Below are 21,448 nucleotides of genomic sequence, written 5' to 3' on the forward strand. Positions count from 1 at the left end.
GCAGTCTTACATATTTGTTTAATATGTGCGTTGAAGGACATTTCTGGTCAATCTAACAGACAAAAAGTAAAAGAAAAAGATTGGAAAGGACAAATAAGAAGTCCAGACTCTTCCTCCTCATGCTGTCCCACCTCTAACACCAACTACTTTCCCACCTTGCTGACAATAAACATATCTTCACGTCGGATGATGCCCTGCTGCATCTTGGAGCGCAGAGCCTTTCCAATGTCCACCTCGTTTTGATAACTGTAGGCAGTATCTATGTGGCGGTATCCAGCCGCGATGCCAGTCTCTACTGCACCCTGGATCGAGGTCGGGGACAGATGAGACGACTGCAACAAGCAGGACAGTAGAGTTAGTGTCTGCTAACCTTACTCTTGGTTCCTGGGCACATTTACACCAATGTAGAGAGAATTTGTGTGAGATAGATAATACAACAGATAATACAAAGTTGAGAGGCTCAAAATAACATCACAGATGTGCATGAAGTCAAGCAGCACCATTGGTGACAGTCATGCCAATGTCTGATAGGCCTCTTCTCAGCAGGTCACTAAACTGAACTTCTCTACTGTGCTTTTATGGGCATTTTCCATTGATTATCTCACACATGATACAGCATGATACAGCATGCTAAGCGGTACAAACAAACCAAGAAGATTTGGCTTCAGTTTTGGTTTGGACTACTTTATTAGTTACTTAGCACCAATTGTCTCTACCCGTGCATTGCACCCCTGCTGTTTATCAGCTTGCTAACTAAGCATGTTAACCTTAGCTGATAACTTCTTGTTAAGATACTAATAATGGGTGACCTCACGCCACTATGTGTCAGATACAGCAGGATGGAGGATCTGGATTGCTGCTTGATAGCAAAGTGGTGTGCAAATGTACATCAGTTGCTGATAACCATAGTTAATGGTTCAAATCATATAATACAAGAATCATCAGTTTGCTTTGTAGAAATGTGTCTGTTGAGCCACTCGATGACGGCTGAGCTTGGTGTTTGCCTGATCTAAGGCTTTTTTGGATATGTGTTAAATCACATGTAAGATAAAACTTTGATCCAGTTACTGGCTTCATATGTAATTATAAAGTCCAAATATTAATTTCGACCTCTAAAGTTTTGAAACCACTGTTTGGATGCATGTGTCTTATTATTAAACTTGACTCTGTCACCTGAAAGAGTGATGATGTCTGCCAATCACAGTCAAGTCCTTCTAATCACCTCCCTTCACAAATATCAGTAAGTATGCCTTTAAATGCATGTATTAGAAGGCATTAGTAAACATATAGTAACTCTTAACAATACATGAGAAAACACAGTAACACTGAGCAACTTCTCAAAGTTAAATGCAGATGAAGAAATGGGGCTACCTTCCATGTCCCAAGACCCAGCAGTGGCATTCGAGAGCCGTCATTCAGCTCAACGTCCCTGGCCACCTGTGTGTCCTCCACAGAGTACATTTTCCCCACCGTAAGAGAAAAACAACAAAAAAGCCACTCAGTTCACAACCGCGCACTGTCACGGCTTTCTTCTTCCTCTTTCCCCCTCAGAGTGCTTCTGCTGAGTCAGTGTCCTTCCTTTTTCTTTGCTGATTTTACTTTAGCTCATGTTTCTGACCTTCACTCACTTGGTTTTCTTCTCTTCCACCCACTCATTTCCTTTTCTTTCTGTGCTATCAGTCCACAAGTTAATTATTGGACAACATGCAGAGAACTTCACTAGCATGTAGTATTTATCTGTAAATAGTAAGTGAGGAGGAACGTGTTGCAAAGGTCACTTCTCCCATCGTGATAGCAATACAAACACGCATGCACACACATGCACACACGCATGCACACACATGCACCTTGCCTTAGTTGCACTAAAACAAATCCACTGTAATGTTCCCGCTTCCACATTAGATGGCGATCTTGTATCACCGGTTTGTGCAGCCACATTTTTTAAAATGAAAATTATATATATTTTACATTTCTTAAGTCATTTATTGTAAGTTCAGATTTTAATGTCATTTTGTATTTAATTCAATTTGTCATCGTATTAATTCCTCACGTCTGTGCTTGTTTCTTAGTGGTTCTCTTATTTTAAAATTGCTTGTATTTGTTTTACATTTATAATTTCACTTTTGGATTAAACTGATTTTATGACACCAACTTCATGTTTTAATATAACTTTTGTTTTAATTTCATGATGTAATTTTTGTCTAATTACATTTGCTGTACTTGATATTTCAAACCCCAGGTTTCAATCCTGTTTCTAATCCACCTCAAAAAGTTGTTTTTGGAAGAGTGGTCAACATTTTCAGAAACTGATATCTGAGCCTGTATGCTAAAGAGCCTATAGTAGTTTCAGAGGTGTACTTACGTTTACTCAGATTTTAACACCTGACAGGTTTTTGGTGTTTTTGGTGTTGTTCAAGTAAATCAAACAAGTAGGTTCTGTTTTAAAGAGGCTCAAATGTTTGCTTGTTTCAATATGATGAAAACATCTGCTGTGCTTTTTGTTTTTACACGACTGCACTCCGCATGGTTTCAGTTTGCTTTTTATGTTTTTCCTATTCAAAAACCAAAACCAAGCAATGCACCCAAGCTCTCGTTTGGCATGCAATTCTAATTTCTAAATGCTTTTTGGTTTAGTCTAACCTGATAAGCACAAAAAAAGGAATTCTTTTTAAACGCATGTTCCCATATGGGGACGATGGGTTTATTTTATGGCGTAAAGCAATACAATCACCACAGTTTATGTATAAAACACTTTATCGAGCAGAATGAAGTTTAATGTGTAGATAAGCCAAAATATAAAAACTCTGTGTTTTACACTGAGGTGTATTACATCTTACAAGCATCAACAATAATTGGGCCAGTACTGGGCAAACGATGATGAAGATGGAGCTGAGAGGCAGGAGGAAAAGAGGAAGACCTCAGAGAAGGTTCATGGAAGTAGTGAAGGTGAACATGCAGAGGGCTGGTGTGACAGAGGAGGATGCTGGGGTGAGATGAAAGCAGATGATGCACTGTGGCGACCCCTAAAGGGAGCCGGAAGAAGAAAACTGCGTCCATCTACAGACTGTTTGTCTGATGCAGAAGGACACATTCGTGCATAGGCTTGAACACCAGGAACTATGTCCTGGTCTCACTAGATAACACTAACACTGAACTGTGCCTAAACAGTCTGAAGCGGTAGAGGGCGCTGTGTAGCCTACCCAGTAAAAACGAGGAAGAAGAGGCGGAACCAACGTAAAACGAAGAAGGGGCACCAGGGTAACCATGGCTAAAGTTGACAGCGGAGCGAAGCCACTACAAAATGCCATGAAAATGGCCAAAGTGGCAATACAGCTGGACGGAGGGAACAGACACAAGGTCAGTGAGCCCCGGGGGCCGACAGCACGGACACAGCAGCGGGAAGCGGACAGGAAGCGGCGGGTGGGGATGTAAACAGAGGGAGGGGGCGGAGGCTGTCAGTGGTTAGCCACATAACGTTAACCTGCTCGTTAATCTATACATGCAAAACTACCTTTAATTAATAATGATATTTATTCACTGCCATCCCGAGACTCACCTCAGTGTTTTGTCCTATGAAAGCGCCTTTTTGCTGCATTGTCATCAAGTTTATTGTACACGCATAACACCAGTGTTTGCGATGCGTTAAAAACACGTCGAGCTAAAACATGCAGAGGAAACAAACACTCTTCTGTGGATTGTGGTTTCTTTTTCGTTTTCCCATCACACTGTGACCACCTGCGTGTGGCCCCCTGACCCGTCGAGTAGACCCTGAAGCTGGTCTGCACTCTGGTGTCTGCACCAAGATGTTTACAACAGATCTTTTAAGTCCTGTAAGCTCTTCGGTGGGACCTCCGTGGATCAGCCTTGTTTGTTCACATTCCACAGATGCTCCCATCTCAAGTCAACACTTTAAACTCGTTGTTTTGCTCCAAATCATTGCTGAACAGTTTCTGCTTTGTGACAGGGCGCATTATCCTGCTGAAAGAAGCTCCAGCCATCAGAGAGTCTGTAGGGCAGGGGAGTCCAACTCCAGGCCTCTGGAAAACCTCAAGACATGTTGAGGAGGTCATTTAGCCATTTGAATCAGCTGTGTTGGATCAAGGACACATCTAAAACCTGCAGGACACCGGCCCTCGAGGCCTGGCATTCCCCATCCCTGGTCTACATGATCTGCAACCGTGCTCATGTAGGCAGTACCTGTCAAAGTAACATCCATGTGGATGGCAGGATCCAAGGTTTCCCAGCAGAACAGGCCAGCTGTCACTCACGCATGCATCAGTGAGCCTTGGCCACCCATCAACCTGTCGCTGTTCCTTCCTTGGACCACTTTGATAGATACTGTCCCCCCGATCCCTGCAGACCAGGAACACCCCACAACAGCTTATTTGTTTTTAAATGTTAAAAATCAGAGAGCTGCTCTGGGTCACAATTTGGCCCTTCGCTCAAATCTTCACATTTGCCCATTTTTCCTGCTTCTAACGTCACCTTTAAGGACGAAATGTTCACTTGCTCTGTAATATATCCCACCCACTAACACGTTCTTTGATGAAGAGATAATTATTCACTTCACCTGTCGGTGTTTATAAAGTTGTGATTGATCAGCGTATATATTTTCCTCTATGGTGATGTTCTCAAACTCGGGTCCTTTACAGGAAGCCTGCGAGTTTGAGGGCTCTGCGCAGTATCTAATATGTTCCTTGGAGTCTGTTTGTGTGCATGTGATATATTTTTCTATTGGCAGAACAAAATAAACGCTGTTGTTTATAAGTTTTGATTGGTTGGGTTGAGGTGACCCCTGACCATAGCTGGCAGTGACCTAATCTGTAGGCACTGTCACCTGTCTGTCTCTGTCCTGGTGCACAGGAACAGTAGGTGTGAATCCTTTGTACTGGTTAAAGTGCAACTATGTTTCCTCTAAAAACAGATTCTCCTCAGCACCACATGTAACCAGTCCAAAGCTGAACTGCTTTCCTGAGTTACAAAACTCTTTCTTTATCAAAGTTGGAGGGACTAAAAACTGCAACTAATGTGTTAATGCGATGCATGCCAGTGTGTGAGGTTATCAGCAGCCTGTGTACTTATAACAACTGATGGCCTGTTTGTGGTCTCTCTGCAGGAAGCTTACTGTGAATACCTCCGGACCATCAACTACATATCACATGCACTTTTGGAGGAAGCTGTTTCACAGAGTAAGAGCTGAAGGAAATGTGTGACTGATGATGAAGGAGCATAATGGTCTCTGCTCAGTTTACCTGTTAGTGTGCGAACAGTCCAGTGCTTGTTAAAGCAGACACTGAACACGGAACATGAACCAGTTTACAAGCAGAACTACCCTCCTGACCGTTTCCTCTGTTCCTTTAATACCTTACGAGAAGCAACCTCTGACTTTGCCAATACAGACGTACCGAAAGCTGCAGTTCCTGGAGCAGTGCTTCCTCGAGTGAGTCAGGCCCACAACTTCAGAGCAGGAAAAAGCATTGCTCACTTCCTGATCCAAAAATCAGTGCTGTTTGTTATTATCAAAGAATTCCCGCAGTCCCGCACTTCAGAACTCTTTAAAATGTTTGTATAGCTGTGGACTCATAAGGTGCACAACATGTGAAAGTGGCAGCTCATTCAGAGTATGAAATGTAACTGCATTAATGTTTCTTAAAGGTACTACATCTTTGATGCTCAAAAATGGAACAAAAATGTTTCAGCATTTGTTATTCATGGATACATCCGAGCAGTTTCATCGCTGTGCGATAGTCCAGATTTAATAGGGGACTATAGGGCTACAGCCCAAAAATGTACAACATGAAAATGGCCAATAATTGAATCTTTTATATGGAGTCTGTTGGTAAATCATATCCTGTGGCCGCCACAGTTACCAAAGCTCTACTCGGTTTAACATCTGTGGGTTTAAAGCTGATTGTTTTTATGAGGCAGATAGGCTCATCTGTTCATCATCTCAGGCTACGTTCGATCACTGAAAACGGAGATTTTTAAAAACTCCTGCCAGGGTAGAGATTCTCAAAAAACTCTGTTTTTGTGTTTACATGTGGACGCAGAAAACGGAGATTTACTCACACAAGCTCAAAGGTGTGCACCTTGTGTGACGTGACGCTGTGCGCCACGTTATTGTTTACATGAGATGAATTTCTACAATGAGACAAAAAACTGTTGCTGTTACTCTGTGTGCAGTTTTTCCACGCTTACACATGCAGTTACTGTCCATCCATTCAGAAAGGCAGAGGCGTTGTCAGTTTTGAATAAATTAACAAAAAATGTAATTAAAATTTATGCATGCTGTATGCATTTAGTTCATTCCCAAGTTGTGAGTCTACACCAGCCGAAATCCTGTTTCTGGTTATTAACATTTGAAATGATGAAGGTACTTGAAAAGTAACACAAAATTAGCTGCCTTTCCAGAAAAACACAAAGCTTTTGTCCTGAAGGTTTGCATAAAACCCTGTTTACTCTTTCCCTCCCAGGCTTCTAGACTGGCCAACATTTCTGCACGGCTAGGACTTGGCACGTTCTTGACAACGTTTGACTGCGTTTTGGCGTTTACATGTGGACGGAGATATTTTTCCAAACTGCATGTGTGGACGGGATTTTTAAAAAGAAAGAAAATGGAAAATCTCCGTTTTCAAAAACACCCGTGTACGTGTGGATGTAGCCTCAGTGTACCAGCAATCATGGCACCACGACCTGTTTGTGTGGCTGCTTTGATCAATCAAAAAGCAGTGTTATCTGCAAGCCATAAGGGTACCACCTGAATGTGAGCGTGTTGGACTCGATGGATTTGTGACCCGGACCAATCAAGGGTTGCTACTCAGTAATCCTCTTGTTCCAACACTGTTAATCATTCCGATCAAGGCTTGAACTAATCAACCATTTGTGAAATTCAATCAGCTTTCTCATGCCATGTGATGACCTGTGTATAGTAGAGAGATTAATCCCATCTCATGGCGTGATATGTGTCTTTCTGGCCTCAGTGGAAAAGGAGATGGTGTCAGTGGAAGTGGCTCGGATGTTGACCCTAGCTGAGCAGTGTCTGGAGCGAGCCAAGTCATTTGTAGGGAAGAGCACCGAGCCCCCCGACCTGTCAGCTTCTGCTTTCTCTTCGGGTTCACCTGGCCTACCAGAGCCCCATCAGACTGCGGTCGTCCCTGCCTCTCACACTGCAGACACTGGTGAGTACGTTCTCCTCCAATCAGAAGCATCTCTTCTGTAAACACACTGGTCAGTCACTGCTAAGTTGGAGCCAGGAGTCACAAGTGAGATGTCACCTGCTGCACAGTGTTACGTCATCTCATTGTGTCTTTAGCCTGAGCTCTTGGTCTCTGTTTGACTGCAGTCACAGTACCTGTGGGTGGTGCTCCTGTGGCCACAGACCATAAATCCTCGAGTCCCAGAGTGAGCGGTCACAGCAGGCTGTTGTCAGACGAAGCCGAGGAGCCCTCACCTTTCCTGCCTCCCGAAGTCTTCCACAAACTACAAGCAGAAGCGTCGCAGGACACGGGCAAAAAGTAAAGACTGCTTTTCATCAAGGAGAGGAAATATTGCTCCAGTGATAGAAGCTGGACAAACAAAGAAGAACAGACTGAGTAGTTGCTCTGGATTCCTGTGAAAGCACAGTGTTTTCAAGTGAAACAGCAAACGTGTTGCAGTCGATTTGTTATCTAAATTGACGCGCGCCGTGAGTCATGTATTGTTTGTGTATGCGTTTGTGCGCTGCAGGGAGCTGACACCCATCGAAGAAGCCTCACGTTTGAACCAGAAGCTGAAAGCTAATTACGAAGCTCGCCTGGCGAGACTCACACCTGGTCAAGCCTACCAGAAGACATCTTTGGTAAGTTTGGGAAATGAACTCGTCTCAGTCTGCTGTCACATACGCTACTTTGTTGTCCTTGTTTGAGCACAAGTTTATTTAAAAATGTAAAGACGTGACAACTTCTGTTAAAACGATTTCCAAAAATGTTACATTTTTTTATTTTAGTGATATATAAAATTTGTTTAACAGTATTTTTTGTTTGCACCTTTATTTTGCATGTGGAATATAACAGGTAGATGATTTTTCTTAGCCAGAGGACAAACTTCCTGAGGAAGAGTCGGTCCAAACATCCCACTGGTTTTTAGAGTTTCACCTGAAAGAAGGGATTCGATTATTGATATTATTCCTTCCAGTTTTGCAGCATGTGTATACATATTTGGTCCGATTTGCCTGGATATTCAATCACACTTAGTCTTTTTTCCCCCTCTAAAGCCACGAGGCTGCCATGATGTCATCTGACAGAGTTATCATAGACATAACTTAATGATAATGGTCGCGCTCTGATTGCTACTTTCTGTCTCCTGTACTCGCTGAAGTTTGTTGTTCCCTGTCACTAAATGACCACAGCACACTCAATTTGCATGTGTGTGGCACAAATGAAACAAAGGGGGGCTTTTTTTGGAAAAGGGTCTAAAAATTGGTAGGTAAAGTTTATTGAAAACACTTCAAATTTGGGCAACAGTAAAGTTTTAACTGAAGTGTGAGAGGGAGGCCAGAGCCCAGCCTGTGACGATATCTAAAAACATGTAAAATTGTGTTGTTGTTGGGTTTTTATTAAGCTCTGGTTGATGGCAGTGTCGCCATTATGTGAAGATACTGTTGACGCTGAGGAACATATACAGCTTTTACGCTTTCATGCGGACTTCTATATTTCACATATTGAAACCTTCAGTCCCAGAACTTATACAAGGTGTTGTTAAAACAGGAGGCGATTCATAAATGTGCTTCAACTTTCAACTTCAACAAAGTTAAAAATAAATAGAATTTTAATCACTTTTATATCAATCTTAATATAACCTTTTAAACTGTAAAACCTTCATTTTATGCTAGCATATTTACCCAGTCACTTCCTCATAGTAACAGTGAAGATTATATTTTGATAAAAGGGAAGACAAAGAAAGACAAACAGTTTTTATTCTAATTAGTTTCACTTTGTGGTTCTGAGTGTTTCCTCTCCTACTGAAAAGATGGCCTATGCTTGACGGACGGTGCAGGTGACATATTCAGTGCTCAGGATTGGTCCGTCTTTCCTGACATCTTCGTCACTGTCACCAGTATCAGGCTGGGCGTGTTTTAGATGGATTAGCTCTTGGTAAGTGCATTGCTCACACTTGTCTATAGTGTGCATCAATGAGAGAAGAGCCAAAGTTTCCATAATGAACCAGAAGAAGGCAGGCCTGAGGAGGCAGTACAGGGCTCAGTGTAAATCTCAGAAATTCACCTTCATGTTGATGCTACTTCAATATATTCCCGCTTACTAAACTCCTCCACCTTAATGTAACGCCCTCATCAGCAATGGGCTCTTCAGCAGGGTGCTGCACCCTAACAGAGACGTGAGGAGCATGCCAAAGAACAGGTCAGAGCTGATGGCAAGCAGCATTAGAGTGGTGCTTTTTAAGTATTTAACATTAACATATGAGCATGCTGTGAAAGTACATTCAAAGGTCATTTATAGATAAGAACACACATATTCACATTTTACGTTTGTGTGTGATTTGATTTTGTTACCTGTAAATGAGGCAAAGAAAGAATTTATCAAAATAAAAGTTTAACGTTGCACAAAAATAGTGTTTATTTCGGTTATGCGAACCAAAAAGCAGCTAGCCGAGTCAAGTTTCATCGCAATGCCAGACTCACTCACCATCTCATTGTTTTCCCAGCATTACTCTTCACATTCATAATGCTCCATTACATCATGTATTTCATCAGCTCCAAACAAAAGCTCAGGCAGCAGCCAAAATGTAAATCCTTAAATGACGTGTATTAGTGAGTGTGGGAACGGTTGTGGGAAAACAGTGTTTATGTGATTGCTCTTTCTTTTTTGTCTCTGCTCAGCCTAAACAGAAATTTGACACACTTTTTCCCTGACTGTGGTCGCTCACCCTGTCAGTAAAATGTTTTTCTGCCTTTGCATTTGTAAATTAAACTTTCTTTGACTGCCTGGTAGACATTAGTCTCATACACTTTGAATCTTCTTTAAAAGGACCTGTTATTCTCATTTGTTTTGTCTAAAACTTAGATTTAGCTCATTTCTTTTTAAGGCTTTCTTCTGATTGGCTGCCCCTTGCAGACAGAAGTTTTCACCAGCTGGTGGGTGAATGTACAGGTGGATGTATTACTACCAATAGTTTTTACATTTTGGTGACCATTGAAATTAAAGTTAATGCTTCAAATAAGCTGGTAAATAGTCAACGCTTTTCTTTGCAAGCTCCGTTGACTACGATGACCTGGTTGACTGAGAACCTTCACAGACAAGCTGGTAAATAGAAATATGAATTACATAGGGGTGTAGATACTTAATCAAAGCCTCTCTGTGCTGCACCACCTGGTTTGTGGATACTGACATCTACAAGTGGTTTATATTAATCTAAGATCTAGGGACATTTATCATACAAATGCAAATAATGCAATTCTACTACAGAAATGTGGTAAACATTGATTAAGTGCTATTGATTTAGAATAAAATATCCTCAGTTTCTTCTGTTATTCGCCTAATAGTTGTATTTAATATGTATTTAATGTTACAAACTTTGACCTCAGTTTAAGTACTGAATCATTTTCTGCGATGGTAATCAAAAATAATGGAAACTCTGGTGGATTAAAGCGCGCTACCTGTGCTTTTATTTTGTATTCTGGTCTTCCGGTTCGCGGTTCCGCTGCTGTTAATGGTGAGTGTGACGGGCGGAGGGAGCAGGCTACCTGAGAGCGTTTTATTTTAGCCGGGTAACGTGTGAGCTACGAAGCAGAACTTTCTCTCGTCGTTTTTTATAATTTTAGTGGGAAACTCGCTACATTAAAAAAAATATAATAAATAATGGTAAGCAAAATGCCGCCAAGTTTAGCTTACATCTGGTTAGCTCGCTATTTTCTTAATTGGCTCGGTTGTAGGCTAACACTTCTTTTTCTGTAGAGATCTTTTTTATTTTGAGCTGTAGGTTTTTAAAGTAACGTTAACTTGTCAGTTAGGTGCGGAATATGTTTCGACAGTCTGCGGAGCCTCGTGTTTTCTGGAGGAAACTAAAGGCGTTTGTAAAGGTAAAGTCATAATGGCTAATTTTGTTAGCCAATTAACGCCACTGACACGTCCCCCCACAAGCTTTTAATGACACTAACGTGGCAAATAATTAGGGCATTGTGTTTTAAAATACACAGTATGCACAGTATAATAATTAAGTCAATATAAATAAACTGAAAATGCTCTGTGGTTTATGGAAAAAGGTGAAGTATTTTCAAGGTTTGCACTTTAAATTGCACATCAGGGATTCCCAGTATATTTAACGTTTATTTACAGAATGGTATTAAAACTACGTGGGGCGTCTTAAATAGTTTTTAATGTAACTGCTATTACAAAACATGTAAACCAGGAGATATCCTTTTAATACAGAACCACAACATGATATAGTTGTAAAGTAAAGTAAGAGTTTTGTGGCTGCACACTTGGAGTGGAGGGAACTAGTTTGTGTTGGTATCACCAACAAATACTTTACTTTCATGTTGTGTGGAACTTGGATGATGCATCCTGTAGTTTTTTAAGTGGTGGTTGGCAGTGTCATTGACATTTCTGGTGTGGATTTTGTCCCCTATTGGCCCATATGTGCCTCCACATTTCTGAGTCGATGCAGGAAAAACCTTTATTTTTCTAGTACTTAGAAATCTGAGTTTAAGGTATGTGTGAGTCGCGGTTGTTTTATTTACAGAAAGATTCATCAATGGTTGCTATCATTTTTTTTTCTCAAATAGAGGAAAGGCCGCATTAAGGCCCAGGGGAATATTTTGAACTTTGATTTATGTTAAGCTTTTTTAGTAGAGTCCAAGATTAGATCTCATTTTATTGAACAGATGCATACAGTGAAGTAAAGTAATAAGTAAATAGCCTTCTCTCCATTTTCCCCATTCAGACACTCTCTCTCCAGCGGCAGATGATGGAGAACCTCATCATAGCCAAAGCCAGGCAGGATGCTGTATCCTTTGAATATGGTAAACAGTTGGATTTACTGCATGGGGCTTTAAGGTTTGTAGCAATCCAAATGCAAAAAACCAAAGATGTGTATTAATTTTGAGCAACAATCCCCGCCTTGATGCTTGCATTATGTTCAAATGACAATGAAGTAGGTGGTGCATTGCTGGGAATTGGGCCAGGAGAAGAGAGAATGGTTAAAGCGGAAAAGGACATTAAACTTCGGATTTCTGATTTAGGAATGTTGATTTTTGCTTTTTTTTTTTAATTTTACGTTCATCCTTTAGCTGAATAAGCTTTGCTTTTATTGTTGTTTGATGTATCCTAAATTTTATGCTCTCTGAGTTAAGCGGTCCTTTTTGGATCGCCTTGTTTAAATTGCAGAGTTAGTTGTGGAAACAACACACTAAGAAAGAAATCACTCTTTGCAGAATCACCCACTCCACTGGCATAAACAGTACTTTTAGATTCCAGTCACAGTGTGCCTTCAGTGCTGTGGATAGTTTGGATCCACACTAACACTGCAAAACACCAAAATCACACAATAGCAAACTAACTTGCTGAGCCAAACTCTGTGTTGTGTAAGGTGATTTGAGTGTTTTTTTGTCAGTGGAGGCTGGTGGAGTGTAGTGGCTTCACTTTCCCAGTGAAGTTCACTTTCCTCAGTCAGTGATGCTGACCCACAATCGTTGTTGTTATTATTGTTAGATATTAAATATGCTTTGACAAAGTTTATTGAAAGTTCTGAGTAACCAGCTGCTTTTAAATGACTTGTAAAGTTGACCTGTTGCTACAGCAGAAAATGCAAAGATGTGCATTTTACATTCAGACTAAAAACCAACAGATTTCTGATCCATATTACTCAAATGAGACTTCCCAGTGTGTTGGAAATCTCTCTGGTTAAACGGTCGTACAAATGTAAAACGTGGTGACACTGATAATGCAGCTCACCTGTGTTTCATCAGCTGATCTGTAGGTCGTACAGCTTTTTGTAAAGCTCTTTTACATTTGCTTGAAAAATGACTGAAGCTTTTAATCAGTTACTAATTGCTGATTAAGTTTATACTTGTAATACTAAAAAGTTGTTACAAGCTTCTTATCAAAGAAAAATCCATTGGTTTGGACATTAGTGGCAACATGTGAGTAGTTTGACTCTCTAAAGCTTTAATGAACTTTATAAGATTTCCCAGGATATACTCACGTCTTATCCACGCAATGGTTTGGAGATTTCCTTAATGTTGACATTAGCTACAGCGGAAGATGGAGGACAGAAGACTGAGGCTGCAGGAAGAGGCCAACAGGTACAGTGAGCTTTTCATTAACACAGTGAATTAAACTAAAGCATCTTTGTTTTGGTCACCTTAAATGTAAATGTATAAGAGCTGTGCACTCCTCTTTGTGCTCATGCCTGATGCAAGCTGGGACAGGAAGTTATATTTCTAGGGAGGTGTTATATGATGACCGATAGGTTTGCACTGTGAATTTCATACAGAAGTATAAAGTCCCTGCAATAAATCACAGACGTCAGGAAAACTGGACACACTTTTAAAAATTATTTTTTAAAAGTTCTGTAAATAACTTATTTTTTTTAATGCACAGATTGAACTCTGTAGCTATAAATAGGTTTCCATAATATTTCTCATTTCTTTTCTTCACACCTGCATGTAATTAATTCCTTCTTCTATTTGCACATTTGGTTAACCAGACATGACAGTGATCCTGTATGAAGTATAACTTCTGTGCTGTTATTTATAGCATTTATTGACCAAATTACAGTGTTTATAAACTGTGTAAATAACCTACTGCATAATAAACCAGAGATTGCAGGTTTCTTGCTGGGGTTTTGCAGTCAGGACAAAAACATAGTGGCTGATGGAACCTCAACAAGGGGATCTGCTTCCAAAATTAGCGATCACTGGCAGGCATACAATTTCAGTAACCTCTCCTGTGTGTGCGTTCGTCATCCCAGGAGATTTGCAGCATCTGGGGCAATGACTCCAGAGGAGCGAGAGCAGCGTATTCTCTACACCAATGTTCTGGAATATGAACAGGACCATGTAAGTTTAAATGCTATTAAAAAGCGTTGGCAGGTGTAAATGAAGATTAGAAGACTTTGCATAGCAGCAAATAATTCAAGTACAGTAAACAAGATGGCAAACTCTGGACCTACATATTTATTTCCTCTTCAGATCTCCAGTTTCCAGCAAAGTATCTTAGTTTGTTCCAAATCACACAGAGTTGCATGTTGTTGTTTTTCTACTGATGCAGTGTCGATGCACAGCAAGTTACAGGCGGCCCACGTTTCAGCAGTCCCCTCTGTTTTCTTTCACAAGTTCTCAAGTATTGAGTTTTATGCTGGTTAATTAATGACTAATCACTTAATAGACCTTTATATATGTGTTTATGACGTTTTTGTTTTGGCCTCTTTAGGATTGGCCCAAACAGTGGAAAGCCAAAATGAAGAAGACTCCTGATGTCTCGTTAGTGTCAAATCTGGTCTCCTACCTGCTCAGGTAACTGACAACAAGGTGGAAAACGGTTTATTTTTCTTGTGTGGAGAAATACCCGTGCTATTTATTTGTGCTTTTTTTTTTTTTAACACAACAAGACGCAGTCAAAGCATTCAAACGTTGTGACTGCTCAGGATTGTCCTTTCTGGGTTTTATTCAAGTATTGGGGTGTTTAAGTGGTGTTTTGTCAATCAGAAGGGTAGTTTGGCTTGAGTGTCTGGAGAATTGCAAAGAGACGAAACCAGTAAGCCGAAACTAAAGTAACGAATAGGGAAATATGCATAAAGGCAAAAAACTGTCTGCCACGACTTCAACAACACCAGAGAAATTGAGCTGAATTCGAGGTTTGATTTGACTTTCTCTTTGTCTTTTGGTTTGACATGTAGTTAATAAAAGTTTCACTTATTATTATCAAATTTACAGTAAAGTTAAACACAATAATAAATCATATACAGCACAGAATTTATAGAATATGCATAAACGGTTGTGTATTTGCTTCAGATGGTTTAACTGTGCTACAGAATTAGGCAGTCCTAATCCTGCATGTACTTGTTTCACTGAGAGTAGTTTGGACTTCTGGTAGAGGAGCTCATATGCGTGTACACACACAGCACCCCGCGATGACAAAGCAAACACGTTTGTCAGAGTTTAGAACGAATGCAGTCTGAAGAGAGCTGCATGCCTTTAATGAAGAAACACTCAGCTCTAATCCTTTTTAAGACAAGTGAAACACAATGTAGTGCAGAGTATTTACAGATGAATGATAATGAACCTTCTAAAAGATGTTCAGTCATTTAATGATCTTTAATGATTTCTGGAGCACAGTTTGTTATTAATCTGTGGACTTGGAAAGTTTTTAGATTGTGTTATCCCACAGCCGTTTCTGATTTTGCATCGTCAGTGTTATCAGTGTTATCGCTCTTAACTGTGTCCTCAGCCGGTCCGACCACCCAGTTGTGAAGCTGCTGAGGAAACATCAGTACCGAGTTTACAACCGGCTGTACCCCATCGTTAGTAAAGGTCTCCCTAAGAGTCCCGCCATGCCACTGAGACCACGTCACAGCATTCACAACCCACTTCATCCAGGTAAGGGGTTGGTTTGGAAGACAGTGGGTTCATATTTATGTTCTCTTGGCTTCTTTTTTGTGCAAACTAGTTTAAATTTTTGTTAATGAGGATTTGAGACAGAACACTGGATTCAGCTCTACTCTGTATGGGCAGCATTTAGAGGTTCTGGACTCGTGATGCTGTTATTTGGAGTGAACCAAGTTACGTTAATGGTGACGTGTTCTGAATCACACAGAGACTCCGAAGAGACCAGTCAGGACAGCATGTAGTACCCAAAGTGTAAAGAGCTTCAGCACAGACTCCTTGATTTCTCCCTCGCGCTCCCACAACCTCATCCCTAAATATGAGGAGGAAGAGGCGGAGGAGCCCAGCGAGCAGGGGACAATGGACCGGGAGAACTCATTTGAAGATCTGGAGCAGTTTGTGACTCAGATGGATTGGGTTCAACCCCCCAGCAGCACAGACGACACTGCCTCGGATTCAGATTCGGTCTGCGATTTTTCTGTGCCGCTGGAGCAGGATGAGAGCCACGTCCAGGAGCTGGAGAAGAGAGCGCTTAAAGAAAACCTGAAAGCTGTCGTCAAGGACGTTCATATTGCAATCGGTGAGCACAGCTTGTTGTTTGGGAACAGCAAACTCTTCTCTTGTCACGACATTTGCATTCATTGATGGGAGTTAAATGATACGGCTGTGTTCTGTCTTTCAGATCAGCTTCTGTCTTTGTGTTTGCTGTCCTTTGAGTGCCTAAACACTGCCAGCTTTAAGGACCTGTGTCTCGCCAGCATTGAGGAAGCCTTCTTCACACCCCTGTGGAGCGCCCTAGTGGCTCTTTTCAGGTAGTGCACCTGTAATCCTCAGTTCTGTGCCAGGGGCACAAAGGTGCCGAAACACCAATAATCAAAGAGCTGTTTAGATAATAGAGATCTTATAATCCACTATGGCCAAATGTAACCAAATTCTTGAGAAATATAGTGCATAGAAACTACTTTCCTATTACATATTAAATTACCGTATTTCCCAGACTACAAAGCGCACCTGAATATTAGCCGCACAAGCTAAAATCAGGGGAAAATCCTGGTTTGTACATACATTAGCCGCACCTGACCAAAAGCCGCAGGTGTTTCAATATTGACTTATCATATGTAAGAGAATATGCACAAAGCGAATTGTCAGGAAAGAGATGGCTGTTTGGAGACATCACTTTTATTAATATTTTGAAAATCAAGTTATGGGTACATATTTGCACATGTGCTGTGCTTCATAAATGAGTAACAAATGTAGTACATAACAGTAGCCTACAGCACACCAGAAAAATAGATTCAGACTACCTTTTAGGCTCAGGTGCAGTGACACGGCTTTAACAAGAAGAAAAGTCAGTCATTCACCACCATCTTCCTGCGCACTAAAACCACCAAAGTCCTCTTCTCCAGTGTCGGATACGAACAGGCTCAGGATGGCTTCGTCATCCACTCTCAGCTTCTTTCCTTCGTTGTCACTTTCAAAACCAAAGATAATCCTCATTGTCATTGTCAGTGTCGGAGTCGAACACCCTCTGAAGGGCCGTGGCGGTGTCCTCCTCTTCATCATGCAGCAGTCCAGCCCTTCGAAATCCGTTGGTGATCGTGGATGTTTTCACACTTTTCCACGCTGTCAGAATCCACCGGTGGAGTTGAGCATAACTTGCTTTTCGCAAGTTTATCGCCGCTCGTCATCCACGACTCCCGCTGAACGCATAGCGCTACTTTGAAGTTTGTTTTTCGCGCTACTTGTACGGCACTACGTTGCCTGGCGGATGGACATGTGACCAACATACCACTCTTGAACCCCGATCCTTCCGCCAGGCAACGTAGTGCCGTACAACAGCGGAACAAACAAAACAAATAGTCTTACGATATCACAAAAATCATGGACAATCTATAGAAAAGCCGCACCTGACTAAAAGCCGCAGGGTTCAAAGCTTGTGCAAAAAGTAGCGGCTTATAGCCCGACAATTACGGTATACGTACTATTAAGTAACTGCCTTACTGCTTCTAATAGATTATTCATCCAGATTTGAACACCCAAATTTAAGCTTGGCTTCCTGCAGGTCGTTAAAAGTCTGAGTTCCCATAAAACAGATATTTTTAAGGTTGTGAAGAAAGCCAATAAGATAAAACACGTTAACATGTTTCTAACATTGTTGTCCCTTTATCACCCATATTTATTCAATTTAAGTTTTAGTGTGGGACAAAACACTAGGAGGCATTAATTAGTGTTGGTGACATCTTTAAATCCCCAACAAAATTCAAAGAGTCATTTATTGTCACGTAAAAGAAATGTGACAAATACTGTATAGTAATGACTTCACTGTTGAGCAGTCATACAAACTGCTACTTAGTGCAAATAATACACAATTTTAGCTTTTTACAGCCTTAATTAAACTCACTAACTTACTGTTAGCAAAATGTTCTTCTGTCACAGAGTGTAGGGTGTGAGACGGTGCTCTTAGGAAAACAGGTGCAGTGCACGTGCCGGTTCAGATCTAGAGGTAATTTGTGAAAACGTTGACCTGAATTTAAAAGGTTGCTGCAGAGTAGAGAAATGGATCAAAACAGGCTGCATGCAGAGAGAAATGAGTCTTAGACGTATGTTATGCTGTCTGCTTAAACTGGATGGAAAAGGCTGCTACAAATGTAGCTTTCAGACTGTGTAAAAACACTTAAAGTTCATTTAACCAGTGGGTCAAGGTCTCTGACCAGCATGGGGCAGTGCTGCTCTTATATTTGCTCAGCTTCCCTCATCTGCTGTTCTCTGGTTGGGTTCTCAACTTGTTTGTGTTGCAGATTTCGCTGTAGTTGACTGTGATGGTACTTCTAACATTATTGTGGTTTATATTTGATTCCCAGTTGTGTGCTGTGCCATTAAGTTTCCGCATTTCCTATACTCAACCTTTAGTTTAGCTGGATTCAAACAAATTCAGTGGTAGTTGGTGTCGTGGCACTGAAGTGAGCTGGGTGATTTAGATAATTAAGATAAATATAAAAAATGTTTAAAATAAAATTTAAAAAAGCTCTTGCAAGAAGCCAGAAAATTAGAGTTTAAAGATTTTATGTCGGAAACAGCCTGAAAGAAATTTGAGATCCGATCTTCAGCAGTATCCCTGTGTCTGTCGGTCAGACCCGCCCTGCGCTGATGCATGATTTCAAAACACGAACGCTCAGCTGGAGACTTCAGAAAGGTGACATCACCTGCATCACCATGGCTGTGTTCATCCTTTATATACAGTCCACTGTTACCACATGGAAGCAGTATCGTTTCTTGAATGATGGAGGAGAATTTTAACAGTTTTATGATACTAATAATTATGCATCAACTTGCCATACTTTTTACTTTATTGCAGAAATAAGAAGTGGAATAGCAAGAATTCTGCTCTGCAGTGTCTCGTGGTGATGTGCCCTAATTTTAGCTAGAAGCTAAAGTGGAACTATTTTTGTTGAGTTTTATGTTAAGCAGGTATGAGGGTGTCAGACAATGATCCTGTGGAAGAGCGATGTGTTGTGCTCATGTTCTAAATATTAACAACCATGTCAAGAAATAAGAAAAGCTTCTTGGTTCTGGGGTTTTTATTCCACTTTAGGGTATGTTTTTAATCAGACAGCAGGAGCTCAGTCTGTGATAGTTATCGAGCTTAGTTTCCAGGAAAGCTTTAAAAAATTATTCCTCATTCTGCCATCGACTAGGAATAACCTGGAGTTTAAATATCCAAAATGTACCCCCCTACACAACCACTACTAGGTTTTCATGTGACGCTTCCCAGACTTGTATCATTCTTTGCTCTGTTTCCATCATTTAGTTATTTGTCCGTTTGTTGGATTTCGCTCTGGAGCCATTTGTCTTTGATTTCAGGAAGGTGTATGTAGAAAGGGAGGAGGCCTACGAGACCAGTGTGAAGCTGTACAGCGATGTTTCACCTAGAGATATCGGCATTCCCTTGAAACTGTTTCCCCAAAATACCGGTTCCCCACAAGGTTCCTACCCCTACGGGTCTGCTATCCAGGAGCTCAAACTTCTCATTCATGACCGATGTCCACAGAGGAAACTGGAATGCATTGGTGAGTCAGATTGTGTTGTTTTTATTCTCGTTTACACAAAGGCAGAGTTTTGGGATGGAAAGCTGCTCTTAAGAGAGGATCAATTCCAATTGAAAGAGGAAATACACCCTTTTCTGGCAGAAAACCATGGCCTGAGGCTTGGTACTGCTCTGCCTCTAACCTCCTCACGCTAATTTTTATTTTAGTATTTGCAGGTTTTGAAAGGTACAAAAAACATTTAATTTTGCTTCGTTAGAAGGGTTTCATGTTTGTTCGAAACTCTTTGGTGACTGGTGACGTGTCCTTTTGAATTTTAAATTCAGTCTGTTTTTAATCATAAGACCTCACATTTATAGAAAACTAAGAGTGTTGTTATTCATCAGCATTAAACTTTGCTAAAAGTTCTCTGCATCTGTAAAGTGTGAGGGCAGCCAGCCGTTAGGTGCACGTCCTCAGAGTGAAGAAGGCATAAGTCAATTCTTCTTGTGAGCTTTAAAGATAAACAGTTCTTGGCCAGATGGTCTCTGATGTCACTCTAAACCAGCATTTATGTATTTGCACTAAACCCAGAAAAAAACATTTTGTTCAGTAAATGATTGAAATAATAATTTTGTACCTTAAACTTTGCTTTGAATCCATTTTTGTCAGTCTCACAGACAGTCGGTCTGTTCTCACAGCAGCTGAAATCTAATGACTGTGCGAGCTGACTCATTATAAACAGAATATCAGCCTACTGCCTGCTCCTGTCACACAGTCTGCTTTAGGTCATTGTCCTGCTGTAGGGGGAAATAGCCTGCGAGGTCTATGGCCGTTCCCTCCACTGCAGCGCCCGAGGCGTTCACACCTGCTCCATGTAACATGTCAGATATTTCCGAGCACGTTCTTTCTCATCACAACACCTCAAACTTCAAATAAGATTCATCTGTCTGTGACACTTTGTCCCAACGCATCTGTTTAATGTCCCAATGCGCTCTTTGTTTTTTTCTTTCCTCTCAACTTTGCATCCAAACCTGTTTCTCTGGCTGCTATCTCTAATTACTGGGTCAATACTTCGATATCTTATATTATATTTGAAGCATTCAGTCTGTATCGCAGTGCTCCATGAGTTTTATCGTTTCTTGTGTCTTGTTCCAGTGAGGACGTTACGCCTGATCTGTGCCTGTGCTGAGGATTACAGGTGTCTTCATGAAGGGGACACAACTCCCAAAACAGCGGCCATGTGAGTAAATGATCAGCTCCAGTAAGTATCTGGGCCTTTACTGTGGTACTGCACTGACCAGTCTTTCTTTTTCACTAACACACAAAAATGACAAATGTAACTGAGAAACAATGCAACAGTTATACAACACAGTGGTATATTGTTCTTTTAGTTGAATTGCTATAAAGTACACCTCATTAAACTTAAATGAAAGCCCTTTCCTCATTGCATATTCCTCCTAATAGGAAGGGAAAGACTCTTCCGAGATCCGCTCATAAGTACCCAAACATCATTTAAGGGGTCCCTGCCTTGGTAGCTGCCCTGTCAGCTCTCATCACTGCTCATTTAGGTCTGGCACAGCAGGCGCTGTCTTGGGTCTGTTACCCTCCTGTAGAGCGCCTCTTCCTGACCAGGCCCAAAAGTGGGTCGTCCTGGCTGAGCCTGGAACAACACCATGGTCCAGTGAGGAGGTTTGGGGAATAAATGAAAAGGGATGGAGTTTTGTGGACTGAACAGTGATACCCAGAGACAAATGCTCAGTAGGTTGTAGCATGCATAGGGTTCAGCAAATTAAACGCGTTCTTTGTTGACAGAGTTGGACCAAAA

The 21,448-nt window shown here is 41.1% G+C and overlaps 2 protein-coding genes across 3 annotated transcripts in view; one reads left to right on the forward strand and one right to left on the reverse strand.

Moving 5' to 3' along the window:
• Positions 1 to 1,767, reverse strand: part of LOC102206997 (aldose reductase) — a 7,031-nt gene extending 5,264 nt beyond the window's left edge. Inside the window, exons 1-2 of the mRNA XM_005748267.2 lie at positions 1,372 to 1,767; positions 156 to 332 (exon numbers count right to left, since the gene is read on the reverse strand). Coding sequence (XP_005748324.1) covers positions 156 to 332; positions 1,372 to 1,461 — 267 coding nt within the window. The 5' untranslated portion in view covers positions 1,462 to 1,767. The remainder of the gene's footprint in view (positions 1 to 155; positions 333 to 1,371) is intronic.
• A 1,403-nt stretch (positions 1,768 to 3,170) lies between these two features.
• The window catches only part of vps9d1 (VPS9 domain containing 1), a 28,614-nt gene continuing 10,336 nt past the window's right edge, over positions 3,171 to 21,448 (forward strand). The window contains exons 1-14 of one of the 2 annotated variants that reach the window (XM_005748269.1): positions 3,171 to 3,357; positions 5,117 to 5,189; positions 6,981 to 7,178; positions 7,343 to 7,514; positions 7,726 to 7,837; positions 11,938 to 12,000; positions 13,245 to 13,297; positions 13,966 to 14,053; positions 14,427 to 14,509; positions 15,444 to 15,592; positions 15,810 to 16,178; positions 16,281 to 16,410; positions 19,460 to 19,665; positions 20,779 to 20,863. In XM_005748269.1, coding sequence (XP_005748326.1) covers positions 3,265 to 3,357; positions 5,117 to 5,189; positions 6,981 to 7,178; positions 7,343 to 7,514; positions 7,726 to 7,837; positions 11,938 to 12,000; positions 13,245 to 13,297; positions 13,966 to 14,053; positions 14,427 to 14,509; positions 15,444 to 15,592; positions 15,810 to 16,178; positions 16,281 to 16,410; positions 19,460 to 19,665; positions 20,779 to 20,863 — 1,874 coding nt within the window. In that variant the 5' untranslated portion in view covers positions 3,171 to 3,264. Of the gene's footprint in view, positions 3,358 to 5,116; positions 5,190 to 5,424; positions 5,441 to 6,980; positions 7,179 to 7,342; positions 7,515 to 7,725; positions 7,838 to 11,937; positions 12,001 to 13,244; positions 13,298 to 13,965; positions 14,054 to 14,426; positions 14,510 to 15,443; positions 15,593 to 15,809; positions 16,179 to 16,280; positions 16,411 to 19,459; positions 19,666 to 20,778; positions 20,864 to 21,448 lie in introns of those variants that run through there. The other variant, XM_005748270.2, reaches the window with a different exon arrangement.

The sequence above is a fragment of the Pundamilia nyererei genome, unplaced genomic scaffold (genome assembly GCF_000239375.1).
Source record: "Pundamilia nyererei isolate P.nyererei 1_Seehausen unplaced genomic scaffold, PunNye1.0 scaffold00218, whole genome shotgun sequence".
In the NCBI taxonomy this organism is placed as follows: domain Eukaryota; kingdom Metazoa; phylum Chordata; class Actinopteri; order Cichliformes; family Cichlidae; genus Pundamilia; species Pundamilia nyererei.